Below are 16,365 nucleotides of genomic sequence, written 5' to 3'. Positions count from 1 at the left end.
ACACCTGCCATGGTCAGGAAATGAACAGATACTGTTGATTTAAATGTTAAAAGCTTTTCCACTAGGCCACAATCCACCCAGCGGGAATAACACTTTAAAACTCCTTCTTGTATGTGTTGCCTCAATTGCATACAAAATCCATATATACTTCTGCCAGTGGTGACACTGTATGCAAATTCTGTGAGTAATTATGGTGGCATGTACATTACAATGCTCAGTGTTAGCAGGCTGCTTGGCATAGAATACACAATATTTTGTGTGACATGATGCATCCCTTCTAGAAGTCCAGCCTGGGACCTGGTGTAAAGGCAAAGCTAAGGGGGGCGGGGGGGGGGGGCCTGGACCTGGAAAAAACCAAAAGCAAGCAATTCTGTCATAAAGCTATTCACATCTAGTGAGATTCTCAAGACAGACATTCAATAGTATGACTTAGTTAAGTCACTCCAAGTTAATAGATCTCAAATAGGCCAGGAACTTAATAGTTATCAAGTAATAGGCATGAACACATCCCAGGTTCCTCCAAGGTGTGGCATGATTAGTAGTGTTTAAGCACTGCGATCCCAAAGAAGAAGTTTTAGTCCATCCTGACTTCTCCCTATAGAGATTATTGCCTCTTCTGACTAGACTAACATCCCCTGCTTTTGTCTGTTTCATCTAAACTGAACCCAGAACATTTGTTCCTTTAGGACAAACAACCTTCTGTGTAACATGCCTACTAGTTTGCTTTACATTTGTGTGTGTGTTGTCCCAAATTGGATTGGGACCATGGCACTCCAGGAAGCATGGTTTAAATGTTTCCACCCCACTTTTTTTTTTTTTTTGTGAAATTCCACACCTCTCATGTTGTGTAAGGATGAAAAAACACAAAAACAAAATCTATTAGTGTTAATAGTACCCCCCCCCCCGGTTTTTGAAGGAATTTCATTTAAAAAAAAAAGGTGGTGTGGAAAGGTTTAATAGCCATACAGTAGATACTCCTCTACATGGAAATAGGTCAGTGTGCTTAATCAGGCTTGCATAGGATTGTGCTCTTGGAAAAAGTGACTAGCTCTACCAAAACTATTGTAAGTAGTCTGTTGTGTAAGTTTGTTTTTACAAAATTATGTACCCACTCAAAACACAACTGTGAAACTTGGGAAAGTGAATAAAACTGCGAATGAAAGTAAAAAATAGTTGCTGATAAATTTATTTAATAAAGAGAGGGAAAGAGGGAAGAAAACTATTCCAATTAATCTACAACTTAAGTCTCAGCACAACAAAAAATAGGAAGGGACGGAGTCCAATACACCAGCTACACCAGTGAATGATTAGGATCTCTCCTTTCAGTCCAGTCTACAGCTAGGTAGCCCTGGAATGGAAAGCAACTTTAGGCTGTAGCCCGCCAATCGCTGGCCTCAAAGCTGTTGCTGGATAAATATGATGGGAGCATATTTGGCTGCAGTTCTCTCCTTCTTGACCTTCTCTGCTCAGTAGTGCGATTTCCCCAGCCTCTTCCTCTCACAGATCTTCCACCCTTGCTCAGAATTTCCTCATGAAAAACTTCTCAGACTCTCCTGTGGCAGCTGTAAGGTTGTGCCAAGGGCATCCTGAGGCGGCAGTGGGGGCGGGTACACTTCCATTCCGTGAAAATAGTACTGTGCCAAGAATTACCTCTTAGTAGCATTGGCAACTGTGTAAAGATGGGAGAGATATCTTAATTATTTTAGCCTGAGGCCCATTCCAGCCCAATACACTAGGCAAAGTAAGCTATGCTTCTAACTGAAGGGGTGAGGGGCATGAAAGGACTACATGCAGGCATGGATTAATCTGCATGGGAATTTCTGTAGCAACGCCCTAGGGCTCAAGTGCTTTGTAAGGCAATAATTTTGTTGGCTCCAGACCATCTAATCTCCCCTTGTGGATTTGGGATTGAAACATCAAGGAAAGGTGTGAGGGTAACTCATAAGCAACATAATTGGTGATATTGACAACTTCATTGCTCTTCATGGGTATGGCTGTTAAGGCATCAGCCTGAACTACCAATTTCCTGCCTTTGTGGAGTTTGAGCCAACATCAGATAGTCTTAACAGTGACCTGAACCAACAAAATTTTTGATAACTAAATATAGTCAAGCAAATTTTGTTGCAGCCTGAGATTATGTATTCTGTAGAAAATTTGACCCACTCTCATGACAAGTTCATTGTGCTTAAAAAGAGGCATAAGAGTTCAGAAATATTTTATATTATTAACATTGCCATAGTCTACAAATGCACACTGTAAATTAAATTTATCCTGTTGCAAAACAATGTCAGGGTTGAGAATAGCAAATGGACAATAACACTCTTGAATATATCAGGACCTGAAATATCACAATGGAAGGCAATACTTTGTGCTGCAACAAATAATAAACTTTAAGCATTTGATGGTAAGGAAAATAGGTTTTGGGTTTGGGTTTTTTTTGGGGGGGGGAATTTTCAGCAAATTGTTTGGTTAGAGACTTAAGAGGAACATAAATAGAATCTTGTTGGATCAGATCAAAGGCCTCTGCAGCCCACTTTTCTTTTCCACAGTGGCCAAGAAGATTGGCCACTGTGGAACTCCACAAGCAAGCTGTGAGGGCAACAGTGCAATTACTGTACTGAGCAAAAACTGATATTCAGAAACATAGTGCTTCTCCTTGATCCCGGAAGTAGTGTATAACCATTACGAGTAACCATTGATAGCTTTATCCTTCATTAATTTCTCTAAACTTCCTTTAAAGCTTCTAAACTGGTGACCATCACCAGATCTTCTTTGATGATCACATTAGCTCTACTTAGGCACTCTGAAAGAGGTAACATGAATGTATGAAGAGAGGGGACACCCAAGCCCCTTCTTCACCTCACATATGTCCATTATGCATTACCTGTGACAGGTGAGTTTTTGAAGAGATCTGCCTCTCTCAATGGAGGCTCACCATGTGACTGAGAACCACAACTTTTTCAGTCATGTGGAAACCTACATTCCTGGCATGTCTCCAACAGATCTCCCCTCTCACCTGCAGACTATCAACAGAACATCTTCCCCGGCACAGCATTCCATGGAAGGGACTGGAAATGTTCAACAGTGCAAGAGCTATCCTGCTGGTGGAGCATCATTTACGTTGAGGGTAGGATGACTCCTAATATTATTAATGCCAAAGTCATTTATCAAATTCCGTTCAAGGACTACCTGTTACTACATATCTGATACTAGCCAATACTATTCGATAGCAATTAAATATTGTCAAATGTTGTCTTCTACACAATGGACACTGCTGTTACTGACAATAGCAAATAGCTGACTGCTCCTGAAAATGCTAAATGTTTAATACCAAACATTTAGCAAATATGTGCATATTCAAGGAATATTTGGAAACGTTGGAAGATTTTAAAACATGAACATCTGCACAGGAAATGTCTGAGAATATCTTTTTGGACCCATTTGGTTTCAGGCTATTTAAAGCATCCGCCTACTCACAGAGCTGAACTGATGCCAGCCCACTACAGCAGATTCTCAGTGTTTCTATACATTAGTTCAATTTGTTGTTTTAGTTAGGTACCATTCTCCAGCACTGTGCATATTTTATACTAGCTTGGTATCCACACACACACACACAGTTACTGGAACAAGCTGATTATTTGTTACTGGATAATATATGAACTCCATAGGCTATTCTCATTCTAGGGTAATATCTTAAAGATACATTTCTGCCATGTATCTGGGGCTATCACAAATAGTACCATTGGGTATAATGGCACTGAGACAGTTGTTTGGGAACATGGTGACAAGCTAAATGTATGGTACAGAGGCTAAACTTTATAATTACATCCTCTCCTATAGAGAATGGAGACCTCCTTTGGCAGACAAGCGTATAACATGGCAGAGGAGTTTCTCTGCTCTTGCACGGGTAACTCATTTGAGCTCATTTTAAAAGTTTGATTTGAGTCCCACCCCAGGAATTAATGCCTACATACACAATACACCCAGGACTAGCATAATGAAGTCTCCGCCCAGCCATTCTATCCAGTCACTGCCTAGTTTTCTAGCAAATGCAGAAAAAGAAGGCATTGCTGTTGTCTGCAATGCTGGGGATAATATTCCACAGCAGGATGTATCCTGCCTGGAGAGCGTTTTGATAAATATGCTTACACATATGTTATGCATAGCAAAATAAGTCAGCAGTTTTTAAAAAATAGCAGCACAGCACCTTATGCCTTGTAAGGCTCATGCAGCCGGTTTGTGAGCTCTTGCAAAACCGTACACCTGCGCAAGGGATTGGACCTGATGGCCTTTTGAGCCACTACTCTATGATTCAACTCCCATTCAAACAGCAATAGTACAATTATTCAAATGTGTTCCCTTCTTTAGCCTCTATAAAGGAATCTATCTTTTATTAGAAACTTCCATTTGGCTTTGGCAGCTTTGCTTTTCAATGTGGCTGAAGCATAATTAGATTTACATATCTGGGTCTCCAATGGTGAGGCATTCTGCCCCACTGAGCTCTAAACAATTTAGGATTCTTGATGGGATTCAGGTACAGGGTGCTACCTCCCCTCCTCACATCAGAGCAATACAGAAAGCTGTGATCCTCTTTCTCAACCTTGTTTGTCAGTGGAGCAAAACCAAAAACCCAATGCCCTGTTGGCTGTTTTCTAGTGCTACATGTTCCCACTTCCGTAGTGCTTAATATTGGACTGCAATCTTATGTTCACTGCTTGGAAATAAGCCCTGCTGAGGTCAGTAGGGTTCACTCCTCAGTTGGCGTGCACAGAATTACACTACATGAGTTTCTGCACTGGTGTGGGCAGACTCCAAACAAATAAAAAATGTTTTAAATTATTTGAATGGTACAGAAACATAATAAATTAAATGAAATCTACTTCTTTTATTGTTTTAAAGTCCAGAAATCCACCAACTGGAGCCTGGTGCAAATGACTTCGATCTAAATGGATTCTGCACCTAAGCATTGTGTATAATAAAAATGGAGTTCATAACCCTTCCACATAAAAATTACCCCTGGTTACTGAAAACTCTCTTCAATTCAGCAGTATAAGTTTGGTAGTAGGAAAGTCATTGTGTTGCAACTGTTGTTAAAATGATCGGGAGTCAGAAGTTCTTGCTATTTACTGCAAATCTCCCAGAAATCTTATCTATTCTTGGCCACTTTTGCTGTGCTTCATGCAAAGGAGTAGAGACTCTGTTAATGGATGTCCCACTAGGGTTGGAGTCCGAAATCTTCCATTTGGAGCCTTGGATCCCTAGGAGGCAATCTGCCCCAACAAGTTTTGTCCATGGGCACTGGCCAGACAAAAATGCTCTCTGTTGCATCGGATCCCCTGAATTAGCTGGCTTTTTGCCTACATGGGCTTCCCCTCTTGCTGTCCTGCCCACTGAAATGAGTGAGGGAAAGGTAGTAGTGGGGAACTATAGCACATATGCAATTAGCAAATTTGTGCATTTTTTTTTGTCTTAAGGGCCTTAGGCCCAGATTTTTTCATTAGGCAACACTGCCTTTGCAAAGCATAAAAAAGTTTCCATGAGGCTGGATACTTTCCAACTTCTTCTAAAATGTAACTCCTTGTTTTGGCATGAAAGCCTCCAAAAGCAAGGCGGGCTTTAACGTCAGTTGAAAATTTAATAATGTGTAAATTACATGGAATTTGATTTTGTCTTTGAACAGAGATGATACCTGGCATTCTGAGCCAGGTGTTTATATGAAAATAAAGTGTCTTAGCCAAGAATGATCTTGTCTAATGAACAATATGATATATATTGCTGTAAACAGCCTTAAGGGATACCGTACTTCTCTTAGTGTTTAGCACCAGTTTTTGTAGACATGCAATGCATCAGCTTTGACATGCACAAACATGCACTTTTATACACAAAACTTGGTTTACATGAGTTCATGTGTAGAATTTGGATAAGAGAGTATCATGAAGTATTTACTATAAAACACTGCTCAACCAGTAATTTTAAAAAAGGTGGGCAAAGTTACTGGAAAAGATTATCATGGATTTTGACTGGTAGCAAATCTTCACGAAAGACTATGTACATTTAACTGCAAAATTTAAAATATATTGTCACACTGTTTTATAGCTGGGCACATTCAATTGGTGGGGATGTAATAAAAGGTCATCGGTATCTTACCTATGTCTGCTTCAGTACAAATACAGTATTAAAAAATTAATAGCTTAAGCCAGTACTTGCCTACTCAGATTTAGGTCCTATTGGCCTATTCTCAGGCGAGTAAAGGACTGCAGCCTAACAGCACAATCTTATACATGCCTATTCATTAGTATGTCCCCTTGACATACTACTGGGATTTATTTGTAAATGTGTTTGCAGGGATGAGGCACCTCCATTCCACAGGCCTAAGAGGGGATGTTCCTATTTGGTTCTGCTGCTTCTTCCTGGCTCTCCCTCCCTCTGTCCCCATCAGATAGAAAAACATTCCTCAAATGAACAGCTGACCAAATGCACATGGTTTCCTCCGTTTGTGTCCATTCGTACTACAAAACACCAGTCTGAAACCATCTTATGCACACAACACTGAAATCCATGATTAATATAATGGACAGGTGGTGGGGGTGAGAGCAATATAAACCACCATCAGCACAATAATACAAATGAATGCTTTTACAGTTTAAAAACTATAAAATATGAAATGTGCTCATCCACAGATATGCCTTTGTCTGATGCAGGATGAGGGGCAGGGGCTTTCAGGGAATCTCTTTTGGTCAGAGATAGTTCATTTGTTTGTTTGTTTAAAGCCTTTATATACCATTCTATAGTAACAACTCTAAGAACAGTGTACAATCAATACAATTATTTAAGACAGAGAATAACAAATCAATAACACATATTAATAACACTTCCAGAATAATCAAAAATGCTCAAATATATCAACAATTAAACAACCAACAACCAATGCATGTTTTATGCAACTGATACATGTTTTCAGGATGCTAAACAATTAAACAGGTAAATAATAACAACAACCAATCCATAGCAAAGCAATCATCAGATGAATAAAAACTAGTGTAAAAATCAAAACATCCTAGTCAACTCTTAAAATAGCAAGAGAATAAAACCGAACCTGGAGCCAAAATGTATAAAAGGTGGGTGCCAGGTACATCTCCCTGGGAAGCTGGTTCCATAGTTGGGGCACCACTGCCAAGAAGACCCTTCCCCTTGTAGCCACCTTCCTTAATACGTTTAAAGGTGGCTCATGGAGAAGGAGCTCCATAGATGATCTTAGGGTCTGGCTTGGTCTATACAGGAGCAGATGTTCCTCTAAATATCTGCGTCTTATGCTGTTTACGGCATTATACATCAGTGTAAGCAGCGTAAAGCAGGCCCAGACTTCAATTGGTAACTGAAGCTATTGGAAAAGGACAGGTTTTTACACATCTGTAACTGCCCATCCTTGTCAAGAGATGGGCTGCCCTATTATGTACCAGCTGAAGTTTCTGGACTGTTTCCAAAGGTAGTCCCATGCAAAGTGTATTACAGTAGACTAAACATGAGGTTACCAGAGTGTGGATTACCATTGCTAGATTCTGCCCATCCAGATAGGAATGTAGCTGATATATCAGCCACAGATAAAAGGTGCTCCTGGCCGCAGCTGCCGTCTGGTGCTCCAAGGACAACTCTGGGTCCAGGACTACTCCCAAGCTCTGCACCCCGTCCTAACATCTGACCGAAGCCATAGCCTACCAGCCACAGAATATCCAGTTTCCTGATGTTCTGAGGGAATATGGGTGCCATCGTTGCAATTGTGGATAAGTCCATTATTCAAAGCAACTTACTTGGAAATGGACACTTTTGTGCTACAGAATCAGTGATGGGGGGTGGAGTGAGGAAAGAAAACCTCTTTTAAAGACCTGAATGAAATTCCATTTCTGCTGCCTTCACCAGCAACATTAAGAACAGAAAACTTGGTGTGGACTCACACATTCAAGATGGAACACAATTAGGGATGTGGCCAACAAACTGGGAAAGGCTCCTGTGAACTGAAGCAACATGCATCCTACATAAAAGACAAGTATGATGCTGATAATTCTAACCACCTGTATGGCTTATTTCCAGTGTTCAAAGCCTGTGATGTGCATGACACAAGCACTAAAGATTCATGGCATTCTTACAGAGGAGCAGGAGGCCCTTTGCAACCTGAACTTAGGTTGTGGTTGCACTTCTGTCTTCTTATTGCATGCTGTGCTGTTATTTACCTACTCCCTAGCTTAATAAAGACAACATGGAAATGAACCCACTCTGTAAATGACTAGGATTACTAAGCAACCAGAAAAGTACACCTCTGGCTGGCTTTGGAGAGGCTGCCACCCCACCCCCCACACTATTAGGCAAAAGAGGGAAAAGCTGACTTACCCGTCTTGGCTGAGTTTCCATTTTTAGTATCTATATTGTGCATGCATCCTTAATTAGGATCCGGCCACCCCCAGCCACGCCTGGGCAGGGCAAGGAGAATCACGATGCATTATCTGTCTCAAGAGTCTGGTTGGTCTGATGGTGGTGGCAGCGGCAAGCATGAGGTGCATAACCCAACACCATGCGTCAGGCCAGTTTGCACACTCACTTGCCATCACGGCCAGCTAACCAGGCCAAGCCCTGCAGGAGAAGCATGTGCACAGTGTTCACAGGTGAGATTATGAATATATGACAAAGAATGAAGGTGTTCGATGCTTGTGTTTGTATGACAGGAATGAGAAATGCATGACAGCCAGTGTGGTGTGGTGGTAGAGTATTGGATTGGAACCCAGGAAATAAGGGATCTAGTCATTAAACTCACTTGGTGACTCTGGGCTATTCTCAGTCTAACCTACCTCTCAGGGTTGTTGTGCAGATAAATAGGAGGAGGAAGACTATGTAAGCTGTCTTGGGCTCTTTGTTAAAAGGGATAATGTGTGCTATAAATGTAATAACAGTATATTTATAAGTGAAAGGGGAAAGTAGGCAGCCAATACATGTTTCAGGATGCTAAATTACATAAGCATATAAGGCACATGTAGGCAGTGGCTGCAGGCTCACTGAATGTGTTTACTGTCCTTCTAAATGGGCTGTCTTACCATCCCTGCATCCCATCTGCAAAACGGACAAACATTTATCCCTTGTGGGGCTCTTCCTTTCCCCAGCCCACCTGGGGCAACATCTGCTTCAGCAGGCCACAGGGAGGAGGTGGCCAGGTGCTTACCTCCAAAGGGTAGGATATGGCTTGGAAAAGGACCAAGGATTTCTTATAGAAGAAATCTGTATTGTTCTACACACCTATATAATTAACCAGGAGCTTTCATATTTGGTGCCAGCATATTGTAGGTGAGAAATGACAATTGTCCTATCTCTGAGTGCCCAAGAGGCCTTCTGCATGTCATGTTGGTTCTAGTCCTGACCATGCTTTCTCCATCACCTCTTGACGTAACTCTTGCGGCCCAGGCATACAACATGTGATTTGAAAATGCACATCATGTTTCACCAGTAAGGCAGCAGGGATTAATCTTCTAAGAAAGGGGGTATAAGTTCCCTTGTTGTTTGTCTTGGGTTCTACTTTTGCCATCTCTCAAATAAAATATGGGCAGACCTCAGGTTACAAATGAGTTCTGTTTCCTGAAAACAGAAATTTGTTTTAAAGTTGAATTTGTATGTAAGTCAGATCACATATATCCGGCCTTCCACATTTGTAGGGTCAGGGTTGGGAGTGCAGAAGGTCTTGACTAAGTCATACTAATGTTGGTGTAAACTGGTTCCTAGCTTGCCAAGACCTTAGGATTGCTCTGCAAATTAGTCTTGAGAAGCAAATGACAGAATTAAAAACCACTTGAGCATTCTGAACTCTGAGTTAAAAGCAAGGAAACAAGTTTATGTGCAATAGCATGAGTAGATTATATATTGCAAGCAAAGGCCTCATGTTTTCTGTGACAATTAAGCAGTCTTTTTAATGGGATTGTTTAACTGAATGTCTTAGCAAAGTCTTTTTCAGTGATTTTATGCATTTCAGACTTCAGATTGCAAAGCTTCTTCGACGTAGTCCGCTGCTAGATTCATATGACAGTCCCTGAGGGCTTTTATTATATCACCAACTTTTGCTTCCTTCCCTTTTAATTTACGCCATTCTAGAAGTGATTTCATTAGTTGTTCTTGCAAGTTAAATGGATTGGCGGCTACAATTCTATCAATTTTGGCTTCAGAAATCCCAAGTTTCCGAGGCAGCTTTTTCCAGTTTTTTCCAACATGTTCACATATGATTTCAAAAGCTTTGTCCAGCTTATCTAGAAAAGAAATAGTTTGGGTCAAATCACTGATTCACAGGAGGGTATCTAATGTTATTCTCTAGAGAGTGCTCAGCGTCACCATCAAACACAGGTTAGCATTTGACATTCACTCAAAGTGGAACGCATGTAGTTAGGGCGCTGTTCCCAGTAACTGCCACTACTCAAAGGTTTTTCTTACATGAAGGTGGATACAGCTCCTGGCTAACCATAAATTTCATTATGTGTTAATCAGTTTCAACCTATGTTTAAAGATTGTCAACTAACAGCCTGTAGGCTGTTTTTAGTTCCTATCCATTGCCAGCCCTGCTTCCTAGTGAAGCTTCTTGAAACAATTCAAAAGGAAGAAGAGACACAGATAAGCTAGGCAGAAAGGGACAGACGGAGCATCAGTGCAGGCATGCAAGGGACCTCTCATTGCAATTTAGTTACTCTTCCTTGCCAGTTTCCCTAGAAAACCTGCTGTTAGGAAGGAAAAAATCCGAACAGGCTGGCTGGAAAACATCCCTTTCTTTCACTCGCGCCTTCAATCCTTCAGACTGATTGAAGAAGTATTTCTGATTTTTTATTTATTGGCATAGTAAATACCTGTTCTTTCTTCTGTATATGAAATAGGAATAGAGCAGCCACATCTTTCCTGGCAAAATTCTCTTAACATAAACAGGTGGGTAGGGTTGTTGTTTTTTTGGGGGAGGGGGATGCAGATATCACAGCTGATAGAAATAGGCATGCTATTTACCTAACCACCTTGGCTTGTTGAAGAAATACAAATGCTACTAGGGCTGCCAATGTTTTATCCAGCTCTTTTTCTTTTAATTTTAAATAACAGTTTGATCCAGATCAAGCTAAATTAGAAGAAAGAACCAGGATTTGCCTAGCCAGGAAGCCAGTTTAAACAACAGAGCTAGACAAAAGCAGAAAGTGGGTATCTCAATATTGTACAAAGTTTTTAAGTGTTGGGGTCATTTGGGCTTTGCCTCAGGCAGCAAAATCCCTTGGAACAGTACCATGTAGAATTCCAGTAGACATTCCTAAATATATGAATTCAGACAATAATACTATATACATTTTCATAGGAGTAAGAACCACTGAACACAATGAGAGTTCCATTTGAGCACAGATGCATATGATTAGAGGATCATATAGGTAGGCTGAACACAGCCCTTTACCCATCATTTCCAATAATTACATTGAAATAAAAGTTGGATCCAGCAAAGTGTGCCTGAGGTTTTGCTCATGGAAAAGAACGTTCACATCTTTCTTATGCACTGGTTTCCTGAAAATCTGCTCTTGGAGATCCTTAAGAACTGTCCAAACTTGGAAACAGCTTGCATGAGTTGAAGCATAATTCCCACTTGAGCAAAGCACCCATGATTACCTTACAGAATATCCCTATGTAGCAATTAAAGTTCTCCTGGTGTACTGGGCAGCATGTGTGCTTCCAAATTATGTCTTTGCTGCATCATCACTCTGCTTTATTGGAATTTTCCTAGGAGAAGACTGGAGGACAACATCTTCTCATTGCTCTCCTGTGCTTTCCCACCTTTTTCTTTCTGACCACAGGGAGAAAAACAGCATTGCTACACAACTGTTTCTAATTATTAGGGCTTGGTAGCTTGGAAGGGTCCCATGTAGCAATATACTATTTTGCCACACAGAAATGAGTCCTGCAGGACTAAGAGCTTGACAGCATCCTGTGTGTGTCTACCCAGAAGCAAGTACTGTCATGTTCAATAGGACTTACTGCTACAAGTTTTTGTGGAGTAAAGACCTCTTCATCAGGTTAGAAAAACAACAGTTTGACACTTACATTTTTCTTGACTATCCAGCTGATTCACTGGATCGTTGGTTGTACCTTCTTCAAACTGCGTCACCTGGGCTAGTAGATCTTCTCTTTTCAGGTTAATTAGCAGCTCCTTTAAAAATTCCACATTGTCACGTTTTATTTTTTCTTGTTCTATGAGATGGATGAAAAGCTCATGGCCGCTGTTTACATTCTGGAGCTTTTTTTTCCCAATGTGCTCCATACACAGAAACTTGAGAGTTGAAAGCTCATCTGGAGAAATGGCCCTTGATAGCGAGTTCAATAGTGCCAAAAATGGATCCATTACCAGAAAACCTAGGAAGAACAGGAGGGTTAATTTATTCTAGCGGAGTTGCCAATATTCGGGAATTCTTTTCGCTTGCACATCAATTTTTTTTTACATACGTCTGCATATCCTTGTTAACAGGCGCGAAAACTTCTGGCCAAGCAAGAGTGGAAGAAAAACCTGGTTTACTTAAAGAAATAAAATCCAGAACGATCGCTTCTTTGTAGGAAATACAGTCTAACTCTTGAGAAAGAACTGACTTCCAATGCACAATGCACCTGGGAACTCGATCTTAGCAACATTCTTTACTTTCTAAACTATTTCTAAACTATTTCTGACAAGTAACGTTTCGTGGGAATGATCTGAGCGATTGTTAGGAAACCGGGGGAGGAAAAAACTTTGGAAAACTCTACTTACTTCCTGGTTTGAACTTGCCGTCTCAACAGGCCGTAATACGAAGAAGAAGGAAGTCTTGGATCGCTTTTGGGACGCTCCGCCCATTCGCCAGTTTTGACTCTTTCCCGCGCGTAGTCGCGTCATCCACCCTCGAGAAATCGCCAGCAAGAGAACTGCAGAGCGCCCCCTTGTCGCTAGAGGGCAGTGTTTGTATAGCTTTCGCAGCAAGCGCCGGGAGTAACCAGCTATATTAAAGCGCTGCAAAGCCTATCCACCCTTAACAATCTGTATGTAGGGAGCACAAAGAAGGTAAAGAACTGCCTTTCTAGTTAAATACATGTTAAGTTAAAGGATTACAAAAATGCTAAGCACGTTAAATTCTTGTTTTTAATTGGACATTCTAATTGCACCAATCGCCCTAGGAAAAATCCTGGCACTCCTCTGGGACAAGTACTTGAAGAGAGCTATCATATACTGGCAGCCAGTGCAGTGTGCCAGTTAAGAGCAGGACTAGGAATCAGGCAATCTGGGTTCTAGTCCCTGCTTGGCCATGGAGCCAAATGGGTGGCTTTGGGCTGGTTACAGTCTCCCAGCCCAACCTACTTTACAGGGTTGTTGTTGCAGGAATAAGACTGAGAGCAGGAGGAGGACAATGATGTAAGCCACTTTGAGTTCTTTAAAAGAAAAAAGGTGGGATTTAAATCTAATGAATAAATATAAAATATCTCCCTATATTCTTCTCATGGCTAAGTACTCCCCATTCTTTTGCTCTCTCTTGGGCTTTGTTCTAGTCCCTTGATGTTTGTTGCTCATTTCTGAACCTTTTCCACTTTATCTGCATCTTTCTTAAGCTGTGGTACCCTGACACACTCAAAAGGAAGCCACCTCATTACTGAGGAGAGAGGAACTAGTACTTTATGTAATTTGGAACTGATACTTGTACTGATGCAGCTCAAAATAGCACTTGCCTTTTTCTGCAGCAGACTGGTATTGCTCTGTGTGTAATTTGTTGCCCTGTTTCAAGATAAAATGCCTATGCAGAGGGGGGAAGAATGGTTGCAATGTCATCTAAACAGTATAAATGCAATGTAGTGCTCCTACCTTTTTCTTTCCATGTAATGTGTAACCTGCCTCTTCACATTTGACATCCTGACCTGTTACACCCTCCTTCATATATGTGATGAAGTTGAGTTGGGGTTACTTTGTCCCTTCCACTGTTTAACAAGCAAAGAATACGAGATTTCAGCCAGAGAAGCACTGCTCGTGAACAACAGCCTATCTGTTTCCATCTGTGAAATGTTAAGAGATGTGATAGGCTATGGTGAGACTGTTTGGAGGACCTGTAGGCCCACTGAGAACAGCACAGATATAGTACCAGGGCTCATCAGACAAGGCTGGGAAAATTTAAACCATTCATGTGGCAGCAGGGCAGTATATAAAACAAGACGAGTGCCGCTGTTGTTACCTGGGCTTGGAAAGACACTGGTAACCAGTGCAGAGGGTGCGGGATGCATGTCATATGGTCTGACCATGTCGGTCCCCACCAGCACCTGGGTGGACAAGGTGTTTTGTGTATTGCAATGCAGCCCCATGAACAGCGCATCACCGTTGTCTGGACTGGACAACTAAGGCCTGGCTAAGCAGAGCATGATCTGGTGTTTCCAGACAGGGGTCCAGCTAGCATACCTGCTTAAACTGGTAAGCCCCTCTTGAGGAGGCCACATGCACTGGAGCTTCCTAGTTAGCACAGGGTTGGGAGGTTCCAGACTCCACAGTTCCACCTTCAGGAGGAGTGCGACCCCATCCAAGATCAATAATAAACCTCTACTGGGAGTAGCAGGTTTCCAGACCCGCAGTACTTTTATTATTATTATTATTATTATTATTATTATTATTATTATTATTATTATTACATTTCTATGCCGCCCCTTGCCGAAGCCTCGGGGTGGCTTACAACACAATAAGATACATTGAAATACAATAGAACATAATAAATTTTGTGTTGTCTTAATTCTCAGCTAGTTCACACTTCTTCACCCTAGAAACTGGTTCGAGAATTCCATAGCATCCCTGGTATGTGTAGGTGGAAAAGAGAGGTAGAACTAGCTGCCTAGGAAGGCTTTGGCAGATATGAGTGGCCTATAAATACACATATAAATAAAAAAACAGGTACTATCTGCATACTGACAACTCATCAGTCCAAAGCTTCAGATGAATTCTCCTCATGGTTTCAGGTAGAAACTGAGAAGATGGGGGCCAGATGAAAGCCCACAGGCCAATGGCTATGGAATGGCACAGAAGTCACCCAGCACCATTTTCTGTGCATCTAATTATGTGTTCTACCAAGTGCATCACTGGAGTTCAGCCTACCTTGTGTGTGTGTGTGTGTGTGTGTGTAAAAGCAAAATACTGTATCTGGATTAAATTTAGGTGGCACGGTGCTAAGATGGACTTGATCCTTTCTGGACAGTGGGCTCATGGCCAAACTACATAGTCTGTTAACTGTCTTGCGCATGTTGGCCCTAAATCTGGATTGAGAGCATAGCTCTTCAGGAGAGGAGGATTAAACCTTCCTCTGTCCTGCCCCAACCCAAATTCCACCCCCACTTATTCTTTCCTTTTTCTTTATCTCATCTATTCCTTCCTTCCTTCCTTCCTTCCTTCCTTCCTTCCTTCCTTCCTTCCCTCTCCCTCTCCCTCTCCCTCTCCCTCTCCCTCTCCATCTGTGTGTGTGTGGGTTTGAGAAAAGCCAGTTGGAAGGAAGCTTAAACCTTCCTCCCCTGAACTGCCAGAGTCCCAGTCTGGATTGGAACCACTTGTGCTTATATGAAAGTGAAGAAAAATGCACTAAACCCTAGCACAAGATAAGTAGAATGTGTTGTTTGGACTTGAGACTATTTCCAAGAAGGGCTGGTTCCACTTTATCATCATGCCTCCTAAACTCAGTTCAGAGAAGTGATCCAGAATCATAGTCAATAGTGTCAAAAGCTACTGAAAGATCCAGAGGAACCAAGAGGGCTTCAGGCCCCCTAGCAAAAGTCATCCACCCAGGCAACCAAAGCTGTTTCCATCCAATACATGTGATACAATTTTAGGCTTGGATTAACCCCTTGCTGCTATATTGAGGCAGTAGTACAGCTAGAGCTGGACTTTGGGGCTGGGGTTCAGCAGCTCTGGGGGGCCTCCCAAACGGAGAGTGGCAAAGAGGCTTGGGGGTCGCCACCTGGGCCAACAGAGATATGGCCAAAACCTACATTCTTGCTGCAGCGTGCGTGCGTGTGTGTGTGTGTGAGAGAGAGAGAGAGAGAGAGAGGCTGGGAGAAGGAGAGGGTTGTGGGTGAACAGCCACACATGATTGTTCATGAAAAGAAGGCATGATGCCTGGTTAGTGAAGCTCACTTATTTTCACTTTAAAAAAATACGTTCCCTTTTGAACAAAATAGACTTTTCCCCAAGGAAATGTGTTTAGCAACAGGGCAGCAGAAGCAAACTTCATTTTATTTCTGCAAAAATAATGTCACTATTATTTAAATGTGTTTTGAATGCAAAACTAAATCAGGGTTGATAAATGGATCAACTGTGAGGAATAAAGAAGCAGC

At 41.7% G+C, this 16,365-nt stretch overlaps 1 protein-coding gene across 1 annotated transcript; it reads right to left on the bottom strand.

Annotated features, from left to right (window-relative positions):
• Positions 1-9,844: 9,844 nt before the first annotated feature.
• FADD (Fas associated via death domain) lies at positions 9,845-12,855 on the bottom strand. Its single transcript, XM_044436873.1, has 3 exons — positions 12,788-12,855; positions 12,091-12,399; positions 9,845-10,280 (listed from the first exon to the last, which is right to left on the bottom strand). Exons 2-3 carry the CDS (start codon positions 12,386-12,388, stop codon positions 10,006-10,008), a joined length of 573 nt encoding a protein of 190 aa, XP_044292808.1. The 5' UTR covers positions 12,389-12,399; positions 12,788-12,855; the 3' UTR covers positions 9,845-10,005.
• Between the last annotated feature and the right edge of the window lie 3,510 nt (positions 12,856-16,365).

This window comes from Varanus komodoensis, unplaced genomic scaffold, assembly GCF_004798865.1.
Source record: "Varanus komodoensis strain SLA01 unplaced genomic scaffold, ASM479886v1 scaffold3, whole genome shotgun sequence".
Classification (NCBI taxonomy): domain Eukaryota; kingdom Metazoa; phylum Chordata; class Lepidosauria; order Squamata; family Varanidae; genus Varanus; species Varanus komodoensis.
Note: the sequence above shows the minus strand (reverse complement) of the source record. Positions and strands in the feature narration are given on the sequence as shown.

Bases quoted from the DNA above. Each gene is read 5' to 3' on its own strand.
- FADD (XM_044436873.1), bottom strand. From the start codon at position 12,388: ATGGATCCATTTTTGGCACTATTGAACTCGCTATCAAGGGCCATTTCT. The intron at 10,281-12,090 runs GTAAGTGTCAAA...TTTCTTTTCTAG, and splicing joins GCTGGATAGTCAAGAAAAAT to ATAAGCTGGACAAAGCTTTT.